Raw genomic sequence first — 18,825 nt, forward strand, 5'->3', positions numbered from 1 at the left:
AGACCTGTGCTAGCAAACACCCTCCTTGTCCTCCCCAGTGTGGTAAGTAGGTAAGAAAAATATAAATCTCAGCCCAGCTCCAAGCCTATTCAGAGTCCTCTGTGCTACAGATGTCAGGTTTCACACTGAACTGCACTTCAGGGTAATTTTAAGAAAACAGAAAAACTTGCAGTCATGGGTAAGACTCACTGGTTATGAAGTTTTACTCCATATCCAGCTTGTCTCTCTTTAATGTGGCTGAAGCCACACCAGGTTTCCTAGCTAAAATGAGGTTTATACACATGGAATTTGTGTTAATCCTCAATAGCCTCGTGTGACTTACATAAAAGTTGTTGTTGCACCGAAGTGGGTTTTGCTTTTCCTTCCTGCAGGGCAGAGCATCTGATGTCTGCATTTGCGGTCATGAAAACCAGGCAATGCTTCATTAAGAGATCTTCACTCAGGAGAGGACACCAGCATTTTGAGAACAAAACAAAAACAAAGTGGGGGAAGTTTGTAATTCTCTTCATTTACATACTTCCCTCAAAGCCATGCTTGTTTCTGGCTTAGTTTAAACACATGGCCTCTTGAACTTTTCCTCCACTACTTCTTTCCTCTTGCTCCCTCCCGCCCTTCCTTAATACCTCCTCCAACCTCACAGAGGTAGTTGCCAGTTCACTGATCTCAACCTTAGAAACACATGTGGTCCCATTTCCCTTTCCCATCTTTACAAACTCCTGCACCTGGTCCAGCCCAGTTCTGGCTCTGTGGAAGAAAAAACCTGCTCACCTTTCATTGTAGGGGAGCAAGTTTCATATTTTAAAGGTAGAGCCTGGTCTCTTAGGGTATGTGTCTAAGCCTAAAGATTATGTACCAATATGTTAGATGAAGAAGATTGATTTTTTAATAGGGGTATTTATTTCTTGATTCATAAAAGCAATCCTTGCCAAAGGCAGGTGGTCCCTGACTATTTCCTACAGGGGCTGAAAAAATCCAGCTTGCCTGCAGGACAATGGAAGGCACATTTTAAAGATGTACAGCATGTATGAGATTCTTTAATCATATCAATCCTGTGGTCATTTTTTAAACCTTCCTGGTTAGGTCTTGGTGCGTTAATATGCATAGGTTAAGAACATTTCTTTAATTAACACCACTTCTTTAATACTCTTAATTTCTACCTCCCCCAGCTGCATGGGCAGGACTGGAGGTCTTTTGTAATGTGCATGGTAACAGCCACAGACACAAAGGAGCTCCCTTAAATGTCCTACAGTTATCTTTGTGGAAATTTTTAGTATGTCCAAATTAAAAGGCCTGCCAGATGTTCAAAATGTAATAAAATTCCTAACATCACATCACTGATGGGTGCATTGCTGTGAAGATGAGTCCAAAGAGACAAGATGCCAAAAATGCTTTCTGGCCTCCACTTGACATTGGAAATGGATATGACAGATACCATCTATGGAGGCTGCACTCAGTGCAGTGAAAGGCACCAAAGTTGTAGAACTCTTCTTACATCGTCTTCTGGTTGGTGAGGTGCTGGGATGAATTTGGACATTATTTAGAGCAGAAAATAGTACAGTCCAGCAACTCCTTGTGCTTGAAGGGTCAGCAGGAATATCTAGCATTCAACGCAAACCCAGCTAGGCTGAGATAGCACTTATTCTGGAAAGGATCTGTATCTGCGGAGCTGACCTGGAGGTGAACACAATTTGCCCTTGACTGTTCTTGACGGTGGCTCATGGTTAGCATTGACTTGGTTGTATCAGCTGCTGCTACAGCTCTTTTCAAACGTAGGTGAGCCGTTGCAGTCTCTCCATTACACTTCTCCAGTCACTGTTCCACCGGTTCTTCAAGGCACAGAGCCCCTGGCCATGTGTAGTCCCACGGGGCCACATTTCCAAAGGTGCTCCACATCTGTGATTGGGGCCAAATCTTCTGAGGAGGTCAGCCTATTGTGAACTGAACTCTTGAAATTCTGCCCACCATTGTCACAGTGGGAACAGGCTTCAAGCAGTCTTGGAAATCTGGTCCTTATTTAGGAACCAAAAAGAGAACCAAGCTCACAAAAATATGTCAGTGTATCTGGTTACTGAGCAATTGAAAATTTTCCCTCATTGTGCTTCAGGATTAACTGAGGATTAATAGGCACATCACTACAACAGTAAACTGAGAGAAAGGTGAGGTAAAGCAAGGATAATAATAATAATCAGAATTTCATCGGCAGCTATTAGAAGTATAATCTCAAAAGACCTCAAAACCATCACACGAAAGGATCATCTAGACTACCATGGAATGCAAGCCTGCTGGAGTGAAGATATGCTACCGAATCTTTATCAGGGGAAGAGAGGCAAAATTAGTTAGTCTGAATGCAGCATGGTGGCTCGTAATGTTTACATCATGTATTTCATTTAATCCTTACTTTTATTTTTGGATTTATCTGGTTGCTTTCCTTGAATCATTGAGTCTATGAGAATTAGTTTAGCTTTTTCTAGACTAAATATTGGTCTATATAGGTGAAGTATTTATTGCCTGCTTTTTTTATTCATTGCATTTATGCTACTATGCTATGTATATATTTTTATAGAAGCTTAAAAAAATAGCCATACTTTAAAATACATGTCCAGTTTTAAAGTCATAGCTACAACAGCACGTGCGTTTAATTTCCTTATTGGAGATTATTATGTTATCAATATGTATAAATGCATATAAATTCAAAGCAATTATTACGGAATGTGATATTTTAAATTAAAAGCAAAAAAAAGTAGTTGATGGTTGCTATTACACTTTTAATTATGAATTAATGACAAAATACAATTTAAAGCACATAATAAACTAGTAATGTAATATGGTTACACTGTAATTAGCTATCCTAACTTTTTTTTAAGAGAAAAACATGTTCCAGATTGTTACTAATTTTTCATGTTAGGTAAAAAAGGCTTTTCTGCAAAAATTTGCTGTCCAACTTTTTTGCAGAGTGATTTTTTTATATATATCTGGAATATTCTTAAAATTATTTTGTTTTATACCCTTTTTACTCTTTACTTTCTGATTATCTTTTAAATTGTTTTATTTTCCCTTCTTTAGTCACTGAATGGTTTTGCATTGGTGGTGAGTGCAGATGGAATGATATTTTATGCATCATCGACGATTGTGGACTATCTAGGGTTTCATCAGGTAAATATATGAACAAATATTTAGAATACTTAGTCACTGTCATTGTAATGACTTTCTTGTAGTTACTTCTGCTAACTGGCTTTTTAAAATGCAGCACTCTATGTTGTTTCACCTTGTCCTTCTACTGCTGATTAGACATACACTATTACTGAAATGAAGTTATTTTCTATGCCATTTCAGACTAATTTTCTGTTTGTTTGGGTTTTTTTGTTGTTTTTTTTTCTTTTTTTAGGTCTGACAGGTGAAGATGAATTCCTTGTAATGTTGTTCCTTTTGTAAAGCTTTTGTTAACAAAATCACAATCCATTATAAAAGCTAAAAGTTTCCTTTCAGTTTTGGTATACAATGCTACTAGTCTAGGCTACTTGCCTGTGTATAATAAATGTACTGTAACGTCACAGAATAACAGAACCGTGTAGTTGGAAAGAACCTCTGGAGGTCATCTAGTCCAACCTTCTGCTCAAAGCAGACCCAGTTAGAGCGGGTTGATCTGGGACTCATCTAGCCAAGTTTTGAGTTTCTGTGACCCCTCTGGAAGACATGTTCCAGTGTTTAACCACCCTGACTGTAATTTTTTTCCCACTTATATCAAGTGCCAGTTTCCCATGTTGCAACTTGTGTCTGTTGCTTCTTGTCCTCCCACTTTGTTCTTCTGAGAAGAGTCAGGCGTTGCCTTCTTTGCAACCTTTCATTCAGTTGATGTGGAGAGTAGTAAGTTCTTCCTGAAGTTTTTTCTTCTTAAGGCTGAACAAACCCTGTTCTCTCCTCTCCTGGTATGTCATGTCTTTCAGCCCTCTGAAGTGTCTTGGTAGCACTCCCCTGCTTACTTCGGTATGCTAATGTCTTTCTTTTCCTGGGGTGCCCAAAGTTAGAGAGAACTTTGCCTTTGCTGAACTTTCTGAGGTTCCTGTCAGCCCACTTTTACAGCTCATCAAGGTCTGAGTAGCCACCCTACTCTCCCCAGCCGGTACCCTCTGCAAACCTGCTGGGAGTGCACTCTGCCCCATCATTCACTAATCACGAAACTAAACATCAGTCCCTGGGGGATGCCATTTGCCACTGGCTGCCAGGTGGACTATTTTGTGACTCACATTTGCAGGTGCACAAGAGTTAAGAATAAAAAGAATCATCTTAGAATATGAAGTCAAAAAGCAGATGCTGAAAAACAGGGCCTCCTGAAATACCTTCCTTCAATTGGTCTTTGCTCTGAAGGTATCCTACAGCAGTCATTATTTTAAGGAAAGCATCAACCTGAACATAAGTGTCTGCCCCACTACACTTACAAATTAAACATTCCTTGTAATTGTTTCAGACTGATGTAATGCACCAAAACATATATGATTACATTCACGTGGATGATCGCCAGGATTTCTGTAGACAACTGCACTGGGCCATGAATCCTCCCCAGATGTTGTCTGGACAGCAACTACAGACAGAAACAGGTGGGATTGTATGTGTTGATTGGAAATATAGGTATCACTGTACAGAGGTAGAACTGCACCCCACCTACTCCCATGTCTGTTCCTTGTCAAGTCAGGTTCTTCACTGAGAAGCTGCATAGTGGCCAGTTGTAATGTTACTGTCCCACAGATGATGTTTCTTCCTGGTCCTTGACATTTATAAGGTAGTGTGTGCCACTGAGGCTACAAAGTTGGTGTTTCCTTTATTTTTCTCTGACTATTGTACCTACAGATATTCTTATCCATGCAGAATGAACAGCACCGGTCTTCATCCTACTAGCCTTTTGTTCACACTGATCAGGACATTAGTATCCCTCTCATTAATGCAAATACATCCCATGCAAAATGTTTCTGTATGGTACCACAGGGGCAACATAATTTTCTGCTGTTTGTTTTCTCATGGAAAATCATGTAGTCAGGAGTCTTCAGAAGAACAAGCAGGTTTAGCACTGCACTTTTTCCCCTGAGGGTCTATTTCCCTAGGATGGCAGATGGATACGTGTGCTCAAGGTTTCTCCTACACAAAGCGTTAAGCTGAAATCACAACACCAGAACATACAATGGGGTTGAAATTATTAACTTTATAAAGTTTTATTGATCTCAGCAAAATGTATGCGTTTCACCAGAAGGTGAGGAAGTAATTGAGGAAAGAAACTGAGGAAGCACAGTCTCCACCTGGATGAGGAGAAACTTGCAAGAAATCCTTCAGCAGCCTTTTTGAAGTCCTGGGGTACAGTCACAAAACTTCAGTAGAATTTCTTGCAGTTTCAATGTTTTGCAAGATTCTTGGGTATCTGAGGAACTTTGCAAGATTTTGTAGGAGGTACGAGAAAACAAACTAAACAGTGTGCACAAATATTTCAAAGTATAAAAAGTTACAAGTATTTGGAATTTGTGTCCTAATATATACAGTGGAGAATTCAGTTCTGGAGTTCATACTTCTGTACAAATACTTGTGTCTTTTGGGAGATAAGTGCTTCAAAAGCTACACACTTGTAGTTCAAAACTAGGAAATGCTTCATTAAAAAACAAGGAGGCAACAGCTGAACTGCCACTGTTCATTTGTTTTTTTCTCGCATTAGCATTTTTCCTTATTTTCTTTCCTTTTTCTAATGTATTTTCTGTGATCTCTGATCTCAAAACCAGCAACATCTGTTGCCCTGCTTTGCATCATTAAAAATCACAAAAACTCAGGAAATAAAAAAGTCAAAGTTTCTGAATAAATTCACCTGACTCCCATTGTAAAGCTTTTATTTTTCCTTTTGGTAGAGCATGTGCAGATGTATCTATGCATGATACAATGTAATATTCACCCTTCTGTAAAGTAATTTTTAGCAATTTCCATAACAGCTTCTTCAATTGGCAACAGAACATTTTCATTCTTTCTTAGTGTGATCTGATATATATTGCCTCCACTGTTGTTCCTAGGAGAAGAATATATTCTCAGTAAATTGTTTAAAGCACAGGAGAACGACAGCATGACAACAGATTATTCTCCCTTCTTAACTCGCTGTTTCATCTGTCGAGTTCGCTGCTTGTTGGACAGTACTTCTGGCTTCCTTGTAAGTATAACTTCACTGAGAGAACTGTAGTCACGACATAGTAGATCCTGATTACTTCATATGAAAAGAACTTCAACATAAATATTGAACATAAATATTGTGGAAAGTCACAGACAGGATACGCTTTTCATTTACTGCGCACTAACAAGAAACACCTAAAGACATTTGTTAATGTGTATAAAGATATGTATAAAATGGGAGAAAAGGAAGTTGTGATATTTGAAATTGGAAAAAATCTTTAAACTTTTATGTTTTAAGCTCTTTTGGACAACATCTGTCCTCGCTTTGTACTGGACCTAGCACAAGTGTGACAAGCCTGGGGTTCGATGATTAACGTTTAAGCACAAAGTATTTGCTTTATGGGACAGGAATAATAGTGATCTATTTTCCCCTTTTGTAAAGGGTCCTTTAATAATAAAAAACAGAATTAGAAAGTCTCTCACATGGTCCTTAAATACCCCTCTAGGAGTGGCTCATTTCTAGAAATCACTTTCCCATTTGCTTAGTAAAGACCAGTGCTGTTTCACACTTACACACGGGAGGAGAATGAGAGCATCGGCATGAGACAGGGACATGCAGCTTCTGTCTCAGATGCTTGTTTGCTGGAAGGCTATGGGTCTGAACAGCCGGACCAGTTAAGTCATTTCTGCATCCCATTTTTAATCTTGTAGCTCTGGAAAATGCCCAACTCAAATGGACAGATTTTTCTCTGATCATTTTCTGGTAGGTAATATTTTACCAAGAGGCAGCAGCTTGCTATTAACTTGATCTCTTTCTTCTGATTATATGGAGATTTGAGGCAGGGATGGATGGTTTCTTCCAAGCTATGTACTTTGTATCTGGCTGTCTTGGGCATATCTTTTCCCTTGGCATGTGCCTGCAAAGCCCTTGGCTTGTGCCAGTCCATATACTTCCCAGAGGAGGTGCTGAGCAAGAGGAAAGAAACTCAGCAACCATCTCACTGGAGAGAACAGAGCATAGAAAAATAATAGTTCCAGCTTCAGAGTGAGGCACAGAGGAAATAGCTGTTTGCACCACCATATGCTGCCCATCTTGGTGAATAGAACATCACACAGAACTTCCACTTTAAGTACACAGGAGAGAAAAAAAAAAATGAAAGCAGCCTCAAATGTCTCATTTTGCCATTGATAGTACCTCCACTCACCAAGCCTCTGAAATGGCATGGTTTAAATTGTATGAACGTGATGAAGGTCCTAGTTTTTCTCCCTGTTTCAAAACTGGTTTTGGTGTTAAACAGCACAATCCATAGGTTGTGCTAGCATTTTAAATGTTTATACACTAAATGCTTAAGATAATTCTATTGTTGGTTGTTTGGGTTTTTTTTATAACAGACAATGCAGTTCCAGGGCAAACTAAAGTTTCTTTTTGGACAAAGGAAGAAATCCTCATCAGGAACAGTACTGCCACCTCAGCTGTCCTTATTCTGTATAGTGGTACCACTTCTGCTCCCTTCTGTGACAGAGATGAAGATGAAAAGTCTGCTTGTGAAGGCAAAACACAAAGCTGATGATGCAGCAGCCGTGAATACAAAGTATTTTCAAATTAATATTTTAGCAGTTAATAAAGTATACTATGGGCTTTATGTTTATTAAGCATGTAAAAGCACAAATTAGGCTAAATAACTCTCCATTTTAAAACTGTTCTTAGAAAAGGGAGTAATCTACCTGGATTTAACTATATAATGCGTAACAACAATGTTATCATATAATATCAAATACTTATAAAGTATTATATTCCTATATATATAAAAATTTATATAAAACCTGGAAAGTTAGAATATCTTCCTAACTTTCAGAAGTTACCAACACAATAAGTTACTCTGCTAATTATAAAAGTGGAAAAAAAAGTATTTTTACTGAGACTTCAAATTTCAGCATTTTCTAGTAGCGCAGTTATTTGGACTTGGGCATTTTGGTAGTAAACAAAGGAAAAGGAAAACTTCAGAAAGCTGAATGTGCGTGTGTGTGTTTGTTCACATAGAGTGAAATGAGATGTATTTGGTGTATGCGTTTATCTTACAACAGAAGGCTTATGAACACATAAGTCTACAATTGCACTAAAAGGCCTGGGGCTGATCGCTCGGTAGCAATCACAGAAGATCAGGACAGATTGTGTTCAGACTCATTTCCTTCCTAACACTTATTTTCGTTACTCTTCTATGATTGAATTTTAGTTGATGTTTTTAGGCTGGGATTATGTTTTCCTTTATTTGGTTACATATAACCTTACAGTAATGAGGTCCATTGCTGTGAAGCAAAATGCTCATCAGTGTGACTGACAGCATCATAATTTGGCTTTTAATTAGAATATGCTTGTGTATGTATGGATTTACTGTCCAGACATGTAATGTGGTTCTAACAGATACATCCTTTTGACAAGAATTAAATTACTGGAAGGCTGATCTGATGGACTATGCAGGCTTTTGGAGTAGAGTTGGAAAGTCATTTCCACTTACTAGTTTTTCAGTGGACCAGGTGACATTAATTGATGATCAGAATTCAGCTCCTAGAAGAGAGGAACTTTACTTAAGTTTTGCTAACTGACTGGACAGTGGCCAAGGATTTGACAAGAATGAAGTGGGCATTTAACTTCTGTGTTTCCTTTGGTTCATGCCTGGAGCAAGCTAGCCAGGGACGGTGGGCAAATTTATATAGTAATTTTTTTTTCTTACAGTCTTAATCAGGGGTAAAATTTGTAAAGCAGTGTTATGGACTTTGCACCCTTTCCATGCCCTTTGCATTTTGAACTAAAGAGTGGAAGGAATCCATTCAAATCATGTGATAATTATTGCAATTGAAGTCATGCTAACTCTTAAGTGCATTGCTGGTCAGTGTGATGTATGTAACTTGAATGTACTTTGAATAGGCAGAGCAGAATACACACAGCATTTGTCTCAATTCAAGCTGAAATTTATTATTCCAGATATAGTAAGTTGTGAGCAGAATATTCCTAAATAGAACTATTCCTCTTAATTGAATACAGAATTCCACTCATACACTACTTCGAGCAATTGAATGATGCAGGAAACAGATAATTGTTTAATGTTGGTTACTATATACTTAAACCATGATTCTTCACTAATGGTTAACAGCTTTAAGATCACATCTTTCAGAGTCTGTGATTCTACTGCATTGTCATTCACTGACAAGGTATTTTCCACATTTTCTGTCCTCTACAGCTCCAGTTCCAAAGGTAATTCAGGGCTGTGTGAAGCAGCAGAAATGTATGGAAGAAACAGTCATCATGAAGGTGCCGCTTTCACTAATGTGTTACAGATTGCTGAGAACCAAATCAAAGGTGTGTCTGCTAAGTACTTCTGGATTATATACAGTTTATGGAGAAAGAGCCTGGTCTTTTCTCCTGTTAGGTTTTTTCAAATTTTGTTCCCAATACTCTCTTTTTTCCTCTCTCTAAAATCCCTTTAAAAAAATGCAGACGAGTTCTCTGCCTCAAAAGATAGTACTGAATCGGTCTGCTATTGCAGAGTGGGCAGAAATACTGTGATGCCAAGTTTACAGATATATAAACAATCATAGTAAATAAGAATACTCAACATACGCTTTCCTAAAATTGGCAGCACTGAATTTAATAAGATTATGTGAAGACCTTCATAATTAGTGACAATATCTATCCCTCTTCGAGGAAAACTGAGTATGTTACAAATGCTTCTATTGCCCAAAGATCAGAAAACAGAGGAAAATTAGAATGTATTGCCTTTAAACTCATTATTTGTTTGCAGCTTTGACTCATGCTTTTCCAGGGTTTGGCTGTGGCAATATGAGAGTCTATGCTGTATTTCAGATTTTACAATGGATAAAATTTTGATGGTGAGTCTACACCAATGGGCAACTTCTCCTTGAGTAGAGTTGTATTCAGCCATCTGTCATAGCTGCTGGAAACCTTTGACTTCTTTAAAACCATTCCTCTGTCATAGCCCCATTTTTCATAAACATTTTCTTGTTGGTATAGTACTACTACTGAGAGGGAAAAACTGTAATGAACTAATAATACTGAAAAATCCTTGGTTACAGTTTAAGTGCCCATTAGGCTTTTCAGATTTTATTTTTAAAATCTGATTTGCCTAGCTTTGTGACATACTTTAGCTTGTACTTTCCTATGCTGATAATTCCAGGGCAGCAAACAAACCTGTGAACATTCACGTGTAGTTTAAGTAAGAAAAAATACTAAATACTGCCTGTATTAAAATAGATTTTCTTTTAAATTGTATAGCAAAGAATAATGGAGAAAATGGCATTTCACTAGTCAAAGTACAAACAAATGAAGATCACTGGGTCTGGGTTCAAGCTAACACTCAACTTCTGTATCGAAATGGTTGTTCAGAATATGTCCTTGCCCAACAGCAAATGTTAAAGTAAGTATATTTTCCAATACTAAAAAAATCTGTATTTCAGGAAAAGAAATGTATTCTTTATGTATGAGACCTTTAAAAGGACTGTAGTGTCCTAAGGGAAGAGCTGAATGAGAAGGATTTAGTTTACTTATGAAATGGAAATCCATTTTTATCTTGGATCGTATGAAATGGCTGCTATAATCCTAAACGATATTTATTTCTTTTCTTCAGTCTTTTTTCCTTCTGAAGTTGAGTGTACATACATAGAAATCAGAATACTTCAAAATAAAAATGTTTGATAATTAAAATGTTTTTACTTTCTTGCACAAAAATTTGTTGTGTTTTTTGTTTTTTTTTTTACTTTGAAGCTGAAATGTTTTGCTGATTTAGTATCCAGGTTTTTCTACTTTTTAACATTTGATTAGGTCAAGCTTTCTGTTTTGTTTTTTTTCTTTTTTCTTTATGGATGGCAGCTGAGCTTAAGGTTTTAGTTGTGGATGTTCAACAGAATCTAAACAAGGATGCTCATATTGATTGTATGTTTGTAGATAGATACATCTAGTTGGCTGAAGGGTCAGCCTTGGAATGGAAGCTGATCTCACGGATTTGTATTCAAAGAGGACCACTCCACTGGGTTTTACCCCTTCCTTCCAAGCAGGCTTTTCTGCCTTCCCCCATGGGATTGTCTGTTCCAGTTCCTCTAGGCTTTGTTAAGGCATCCCTTAAAGCTGGTCTGAGGGAAGAGATAGCAGAGTGGACTGAATAAGCAGGGGCCAGCAGGTGTACACAGCCACCATCTGGCCCAGTGGAAAAAAATGTGGCTGTTATCACTGTGTTTTTCCTTTAGGATGCCTTGCAGGTGGAAGAAATAAATGAAGAAGTCCTTGAACATTTAGAGCAGATAAACCTTGCAGGCAGCATATCTCCCAGGATCCATGTGAATAGCAGAGGAGCTCCCACCTGAGGGTGATGGAACTCTTCACCTTTACTGGATCAGCACAAACATCATCATGCTGTCTGAGGGAATGGATTTCTATTAAGAAACAGATTAAAAGTGGCTGTTTCTTGTATTCAGTTCTCTACTTCCAATTTTTTTTTTTGTAATTAAGCATGCTTTTTGATGTTTATTTAGTTACATTTTTACCCTCTGAGTGGTTAAAATCCTTCCTTTGTGCTTGGTAGTACCTGCAGACTGAAGTGTTACAAGAATTGCCCTTGGAGATTATATTCAGTTCTGTGGTCCTGGTAGGCTGCAATAGACTTCACCCTTACTGCTACTTTTTTTTTTTTTTTTTTTTTTTTTGTTGTTGTTGTTCAAATGTATGCTGCCTTCCTGGAAATATACATTCTTCTGCAGAATTTTCACTAGATACTATTTCACTGTAAAATTCTTCATTTAACGGTCTTAGCTTTTGTGACAATATTGCATTCCCAGTTGTGACATGCTTCCCAATTAGCCCATTTCCAGAGAAGCTAGTTCTGCAGCAAACTTGTGTCATACCATTTGCATCTCAAGACTAACAATAATAACAATAACAATATTTATCAGAGGACCGAAAATATTGAATACCTCATGGAAAAAAAGAGAGAAAACGTTCCCCTTTCTTGGTGTACGTTTACTGCAGCGGGACATTCTCTCTTTGCAGCAACATGGACCCCCTCTACTGGAAAACTCCTGTACTTGCACATTGAGTCCAGACCCAAGGAAAAAGTTAATAGCACGCTAAGAAAAAGCCTTATAAAACCCTTTCTAGGTCTCCAGGTTTTCATGCACTTGTTTATTACTGAGATGTCCACTTCTTCTTCGGAGAGGTGGGGGTGGTTTTGTAGCACTGGTCCTGCCTGGTCGGGAATCAGCATATTAGTGAATTCAGGACAGATCCTGAACCTAAAGATTTTGACCCCAAGTTCTGAAAACTGTTGCAGCAGGCATATAAATCTCTTTGCTAATGTTGAGTACTTCAGCTGGAGGTCATGGAAAATGAATTCACTGGCCATCTTAGAAAACGAAAGAACATAAATTAGGTTAGACATATAAACCAAACCTACGCCCAATATGAACATCTGTGACTATTCTGGGCACTTAATTCGGGCATTTTATTTCCTCTCAGCTAACTTTGCATTCTCAAAATATAAAATCCTCAAACCACTTGGATCAGAAAGTTCTTAAGTGTCTAAATAATTCCTTATAAAGATTAAGATTTCAGATTCTCTTTGCATTTTTTCTCTGGATTTTTCCACACACATATATTGTTTAGATATATTTCAAAGGAAAAACAAAATTGTAAAGTAGTTACCATAATATACTACAATATTTAAGGTTTTTTGTGAACTGTGGGCCTGAAATGGAAGTCTAAATGCATGTCAGAATTCAAATGAAACAGTGTGACAGAAAGGTAGCTGTGCACATACATTGATGCCCAGATGCATGCACACACTTTTTTTCTCTTAAACAAATGCAAAGTTTATATGAACAAGAGTGTGAGAGTCCCATATTAAGTTAAGGACAAAGTATCGCTTGTATTGTATGCTGAACCACTCTGTATCCCAGAAAACATACATTTAGAAACCTCTGAGTGACTGATCTTTTTTCTACTGTTATTGAAAGGGAAGAAGATGAACAACTGAAGATACTAAGCGGTTTTGCCAGTTTGAAAGGGAACCTGGAAGGACTTCCCTATAACAGTGCCATTGAAACTCTGGGCCAGTGGAAACACCTTAACTGGACAGCAGTAAAAAACGAACAAGATAATGTAAAAGTGAAGTTTGAGCCTCATACAAACAGTGAGTGTTTTATGCAAGAGGAACCTCTCAGTTCCAACACATCAGTTTCAGGTGTTCAAAACAACTGCACCACAAACAGTAGCTGGACTTTAAGAAACTCAAGCTCTTGTTCTATGAGCCAGCGAATGAGCACGTGTTCAAACAGGAGAGCTGGATCATTCTACAACAGAGACCAAAGTTTCTTAAATTTAGCATCAACTTGCCCTTCCCACTGGGGGAGCACAGAAAACTGCCAGTCTCACTCGAGTGTGCAACAGTGTTGTGTGGAGAACTATGCAACGGACCATCCGAAATCGCAGAGACCATTGATATCCTCAGAGTCTGCCTATGACGCAGCCTTTCCCTTAGAGATGCCTATCAAAACAGAATACGATTCTGATTCGGAAAACATTGCCCATAACTACCTGATGTCGCAAAACCGAGCCTGGCTGGATGAGAATGGCTCGGTGAGAAAGCAGGTGTTTAGCTACCCCAGTAGAGTGCACCTCAAAACAGAACCGGACCTCTGTGAGCCAGCCTCACCTTGTCAGAAGCCAAGGCACTGCCTCTACACGCCACATAACTGGCAATGCATCGTAGCAAATCACCCCAGCAACCTAAACCAGAATAGATCTTGCAAGGGTTCACATAGCAAGGAGGTGGCCCCGTTTTGCCCTCAGAACTCATCTGTGTGTTTGGAAAGCATGCCCAGCCTGTCGCACACAGCATGCTACGGCCACTTCTACAGCCCCAGCCCAGGGGAGGAGAAAGAGCACAATAATGAAGTGTTCAACATGCCGTGCGAATTTAAAACGCCCTGCTTGGTTCAAGCAATCAAGCGTGAGCCCCGGGATTCTCCACCGTTGTCCAACAGTGGACAGAACAGAGTACACACGAGCTTCCCTGAAAATACATTAGCAGGTCCCGTGCCTCATAAAACCACTGAATGTACATTTTTACAATAGATTTTGTAACATTTGGAGTATTTATAATGTTAAAAGCAAGAAGTTGTAGATTCTCTTCCAGCTGGGTTAAATGAGTTACTAAAATTAAAAGCCAGTGGAAAGATTTTGTGTGTGTGTGTGTGCATCTGTGTATGAGAAAAAGCAGACACAGACACACACACATCCTACGCTCCCTACTCCCCCTACTGCCCTTCTCTTAGTGATCTGTGGAAAGAAAGAAAGATAAAACCTTAGGCACAGAAAAATAATCTTTACCAACTGCACAGGTGTACCTGCTAATTTGTCTTTAGCGCCTTTGCTCTCTTGTCTACAGTTTATTGCCAAGGTCTAGCTATTTCTGTTTCCTGCCTTTGTTCTGTTTATTTTTCTCAAGCTGGTGTGACACCTCTATGCAAAGACAAAACCTTTATGGTTTTCAGTGTGGCCAGTTTACCTTAGGAGTTTTTGCATTTTTATTTTTTTGCTACTCTAATGAGAAGCATCAGCTATTCCTTTATCTCAACATTAAATAGATGGCAACAGGCAAGGGCTTCCCAACACAACTTCTTAATATAAAAGGTTAGCATTAATTAAAACAAATTACTTTCATAAAATGCATTAAAAATTATTGCACTTCAAACTGAAGTTCTTCCCAGGTTTCCTTGATAATACTAATGTCTTAGTACTCATATTTATTTTTCCCTTTTAAAGCCATCAGCCTTTCATGTTCCTGTTTGAAAGACTGAACAATGGGATGTTATCCACTCCTAGAAATGAGCTACAAAGTGCTGTTAAATATACATGAGAAGAAAATATTGCCCCGATTATTTTCCTTGCTGTTACTTGTAACATTAACAAAGGAAATCCATTTTTTGATAGTATTTCTTTGACTGATAGCAGCTTGTTAGACATCATCACCTAACATCAAAACAAAATCCTACACTAAGACAAGATATGTTATTTTCAAAAGCATCCTAGTTCCATTCCCAAAAGAAAATCTTAATCTCACCAAGAGCTAATCGGAGGGTGTATACCTTCAGAAGCACTTTGATGCACTTTGGTGCTTTTGAAAGCAGATCCGTATGCTTTCCTTTGTACCCAGGCAGTAACTTTTATTTTCACAAAAAGCCCAAACCAACCTACAATTTCTGTTTTGGTTTTTGTTGTTGTAGTTTGACTCCTGCACTAACTTTTGTTGTAAAATTGCACTATTTCAACTCTATATCAACTTCACCTATATAAAAAACACATCATTTTAAAAAAGCTTAGATGTATATGTGCTTTTTGAAGGAAGCCCTATAATGAATGTTTTCTTTTTCAAAATGTTATAAATAATTATAATGTCTTCAATTCTAGAGGTATTAGTCGCTAAGGGCATGGCTTTACATGCCAGAAAAGTGGCATAAACTTCTCCCAAATACTATAAATATGTGGGATAAGTGTAGTTTTCAGGTAGGGGAATGGTTCTGCACCTGGGAGGCTGCTCTTCTCCAAGACTGTCTGTCTTCTCTGACAGAAATTACTGCCTGTATGTTAAAGTTGGCAGATGTAAACATATACATTCTCTGCATGTCAGTTAAGTTTGATCTGAAATAGTACCTTTTGATGACTGTCCTGCAGAAGTCAGTATTCCCAGAGGAAAGGCAAGAGTGGACAGTAAAGAGAGGCAATAACGTCTTACTGTAGCTCAAGTTAAATCTGCGTTAAAGTGAGGTCCAGCGGACCATACCCAAGCCATAAGAACATCACGTCACCTTTTTTGATGTCTGAGGTAAATCAGCTCCCCGTCGGCTACATGCTGCCTCTTATTGAGACAGTCTTGATATCCTTGCCTTAATACTTCTGCCAGTGGGTGCAATGCAACATCAGACCCCATTCTGAAGTGAGACCACAATGCTGGAATTTATACTGCTCTCTGGTACATCACTGTTCCCATCACAAAAATTCAAGCCAAATTGCAAAAATACTTCTGGGCAAGGAAACTGGTTACTCATGTAGAGTGAGACTGCCATAAATCCATGGGGCTGCACGACCTCTGCCTCATTGATTCACTGTCTGCAAAAATAAGAGCAGCAGTTCTTTCAGACTCTCTCAGAGTTGCTCTCACAGCCCTTTGCTTGGGGTGTAGTAGTGGCACCGTTTATGACCTGGTGCCAGACACTGTGCAGTGACTGCACAGCTACTGGTAGGGTTGTGCTATGAGACATGTAATGTTCTCCAGTCCATCTTCTTGTGCAGCTGCCTGGCAGAAATGGGACAGTGTGGAGACAGGGTAAGTGGGAATAGATGGCTGGGGGCAAGTGGAGGACGTGACAGCGTGATAGCTGAAAAGCTGCTCATCTAATTCCAGGCTTGGACTCACTGTCACACCCTTCTGAACGGGACTACCTGGACCTGGTTTCGCACTACCTTGCATCTTCTCTCATCACTTACATTGATGCAACATGACTGTAAAGCACTGTTATCCTCATCTGGACATGCTGGTGCCATTTTGCATGGTGTAAGCGGTTACACCAGGTGCAACTCTGTAGAGGACTGTGCCACTGAATGCCTTGTCTGTGCTCAGAAATATCTCTTGGCATGACTACAGTGGGAGAAAGATACCAGCCAGATTTCTCTCTTTAATGCAGAAGCAGTTTATATTAACAACAGCAGTTCTCTACATATTTCTCCATTACAGAATAAATGTTATTTTGTCGACATTATCTACTCTAAGGCTTTACTGCTTTATTTCAGTTGGGATGATTTTTCTTATATTTCCAACACACCCAGACACATTTTACACATCTTAATCGATATTATACAGGTAGATGAAGCTTCTGCATGTAGGAGAATTTAATCTGATATCAGAGATGTAACAGATGCCTTCTAGAAGGATGGATGAACGTGTGACTCAGAAGTGAGTTGTCATCTTCTGACTCCCTCCTGTGTAAATGCAGTCAGGTTTGCTTCCTTATCACTCCATAAAGTGTGAACCCAAGAAAAACACACTTATCCTGCAAATCATATTTGAATTTGGCCCACTTAATTTGTGGCCAAGTTGTTATTCCAGGTATCACATAAAAAAATGTGGTATCAGTGGAATTCTTTCTAGTCTAAGTTATTACACACATTCAGCAATTTCCTAAGAAGTGCTTATTACAGACCAGCAGTTTATCCTCTTTTTGGACAATCACTAAGTACTGTTGATAGTAAGCAAAGACCACTTCCTTCTAAGGACTTGGTATATTGCACCATTTGGAAAGAACAAAGGAAATAAATGCTAAAAAAACCATGAAAGACAAAGCAGTTCTTTTAAATGGTTACCTTTTCATAGGGATTGCTGTTGCTTTGGATTATTTTAAAAGCTAGCACTGAGTAGTGTTTAAAATATTTTTAATCACTGGTGTTTAGCTTTTATCCTTAATGAGCTGGTATTTGTATCCCTCAAGCACAACCCTAAAGTCTGTTTTAGGACCCTCCCAATCCATTTATTGTAACAACAATTAAAAAAATCTTCCTGTAGAAGAAATGCCTAGACAAACGCTCGCCTGAAAGGGACTTGGAGCATTCAGACTGAAAGAAATGCCTTTCTTTTTCCCTTGCTTGCCTCAAACACCTGACTGATAATAGCATTCAAATTTATTCAGCCATAAACTCTCCAGAGGTTGAGCCAGAATAAACTCATGAATTCTGGGGGAGAGGTGGTTTTTGGGTTTTCTTCCTTTTTTTTTTTTTTTTTTTGGTAAGCTCTAAGAACTCGAATAATGTGCCTCAGTCTGAGATCTTACTGGGTCCACAGATAGCATAAGATTATTATCAATGCTAAAGCTGCTGATCAAGGTCTTGTCTCTGCTGAGAATGTGGCCTGATTTTGGCAGTCAGCAGACAGCTGCTGAGCACCATACAAATGCTAGTCCAACTTAATTACACCATTGTAAGCCACTATTTTTTCCGAAAACCAACCTGATTTGAGTGAGGGGTAAACTTACACAGCAAAAAGAGTGGATTTTCCTGCTGCTTCTAAGGTTTGCTGGGATGCAGTTACACGAGAGGCTGAAACTGGGGCAGACCTTGCACTGTCGATAACACTGTCGTTAATTTCTATTCACTTTAGACTCTTTGAATACCAAAGTAGAGCTTTGTTTTGAAAATCTGAGTGAGGGCAGCAGTGTGCAAGGGATAAGCTGGTTTCAGTTGGTCCCCGGTTTGGAGATTTAACTAGTGAAATGAAAGATCAAGGGCCTGTACCTAAATTCTCTGCAGGAAAGACTGACTTCCTACTCCTTGATTATAACATAGTAATGTGAAGTATATCTCTATGGTTTATTCACCCTTCATTAGAACACAGTGATGTATTCTTAAAATCTTTAGAACTGATTCTCCTCTGGATAGCATGGAAGCCTGACATTTGTGCATCAGCCAGTTCAGTAAGACTTTAGGTGCTGATCCTTTGATACGGGGCCACAGGGCATGTGCAATTCTTCTGGAAATTGCCAGTACTTACTTAAGTGTGAGACAACAAGCCTGAGGCAAGGAATATTCTGTGGGATAAGATCAGCCTCTGCTGCCTAAGAGGCCTTTCTTAACTC

General features: G+C 38.8%; 1 protein-coding gene across 9 annotated transcripts in view; it reads left to right on the top strand.

The window, feature by feature from the left end:
* AHRR (aryl hydrocarbon receptor repressor) overlaps positions 1-16,959 on the top strand; it is an 88,632-nt gene extending 71,673 nt beyond the window's left edge. For 7 of the 9 annotated variants that reach the window (XM_080378587.1, XM_080378585.1, XM_080378586.1 and 4 more), the window contains 8 exons: positions 3,064-3,153; positions 4,466-4,595; positions 6,042-6,175; positions 7,528-7,727; positions 9,375-9,493; positions 10,427-10,568; positions 13,156-14,231; positions 16,605-16,841. In XM_080378587.1, the coding sequence (XP_080234713.1) occupies positions 3,064-3,153; positions 4,466-4,595; positions 6,042-6,175; positions 7,528-7,727; positions 9,375-9,493; positions 10,427-10,568; positions 13,156-14,231; positions 16,605-16,702 (1,989 nt within the window). In that variant the 3' untranslated portion in view covers positions 16,703-16,841. Of the gene's footprint in view, positions 1-3,063; positions 3,154-4,465; positions 4,596-6,041; positions 6,176-7,527; positions 7,728-9,374; positions 9,494-10,426; positions 10,569-13,155 lie in introns of all 9 variants that reach the window. The other 2 variants (XM_080378592.1, XM_080378588.1) reach the window with 2 other exon arrangements.
* Positions 16,960-18,825: the final 1,866 nt, after the last annotated feature.

The sequence above is a fragment of the Falco punctatus genome (genome assembly GCF_963210335.1).
Source record: "Falco punctatus genome assembly, chromosome: 3".
Classification (NCBI taxonomy): domain Eukaryota; kingdom Metazoa; phylum Chordata; class Aves; order Falconiformes; family Falconidae; genus Falco; species Falco punctatus.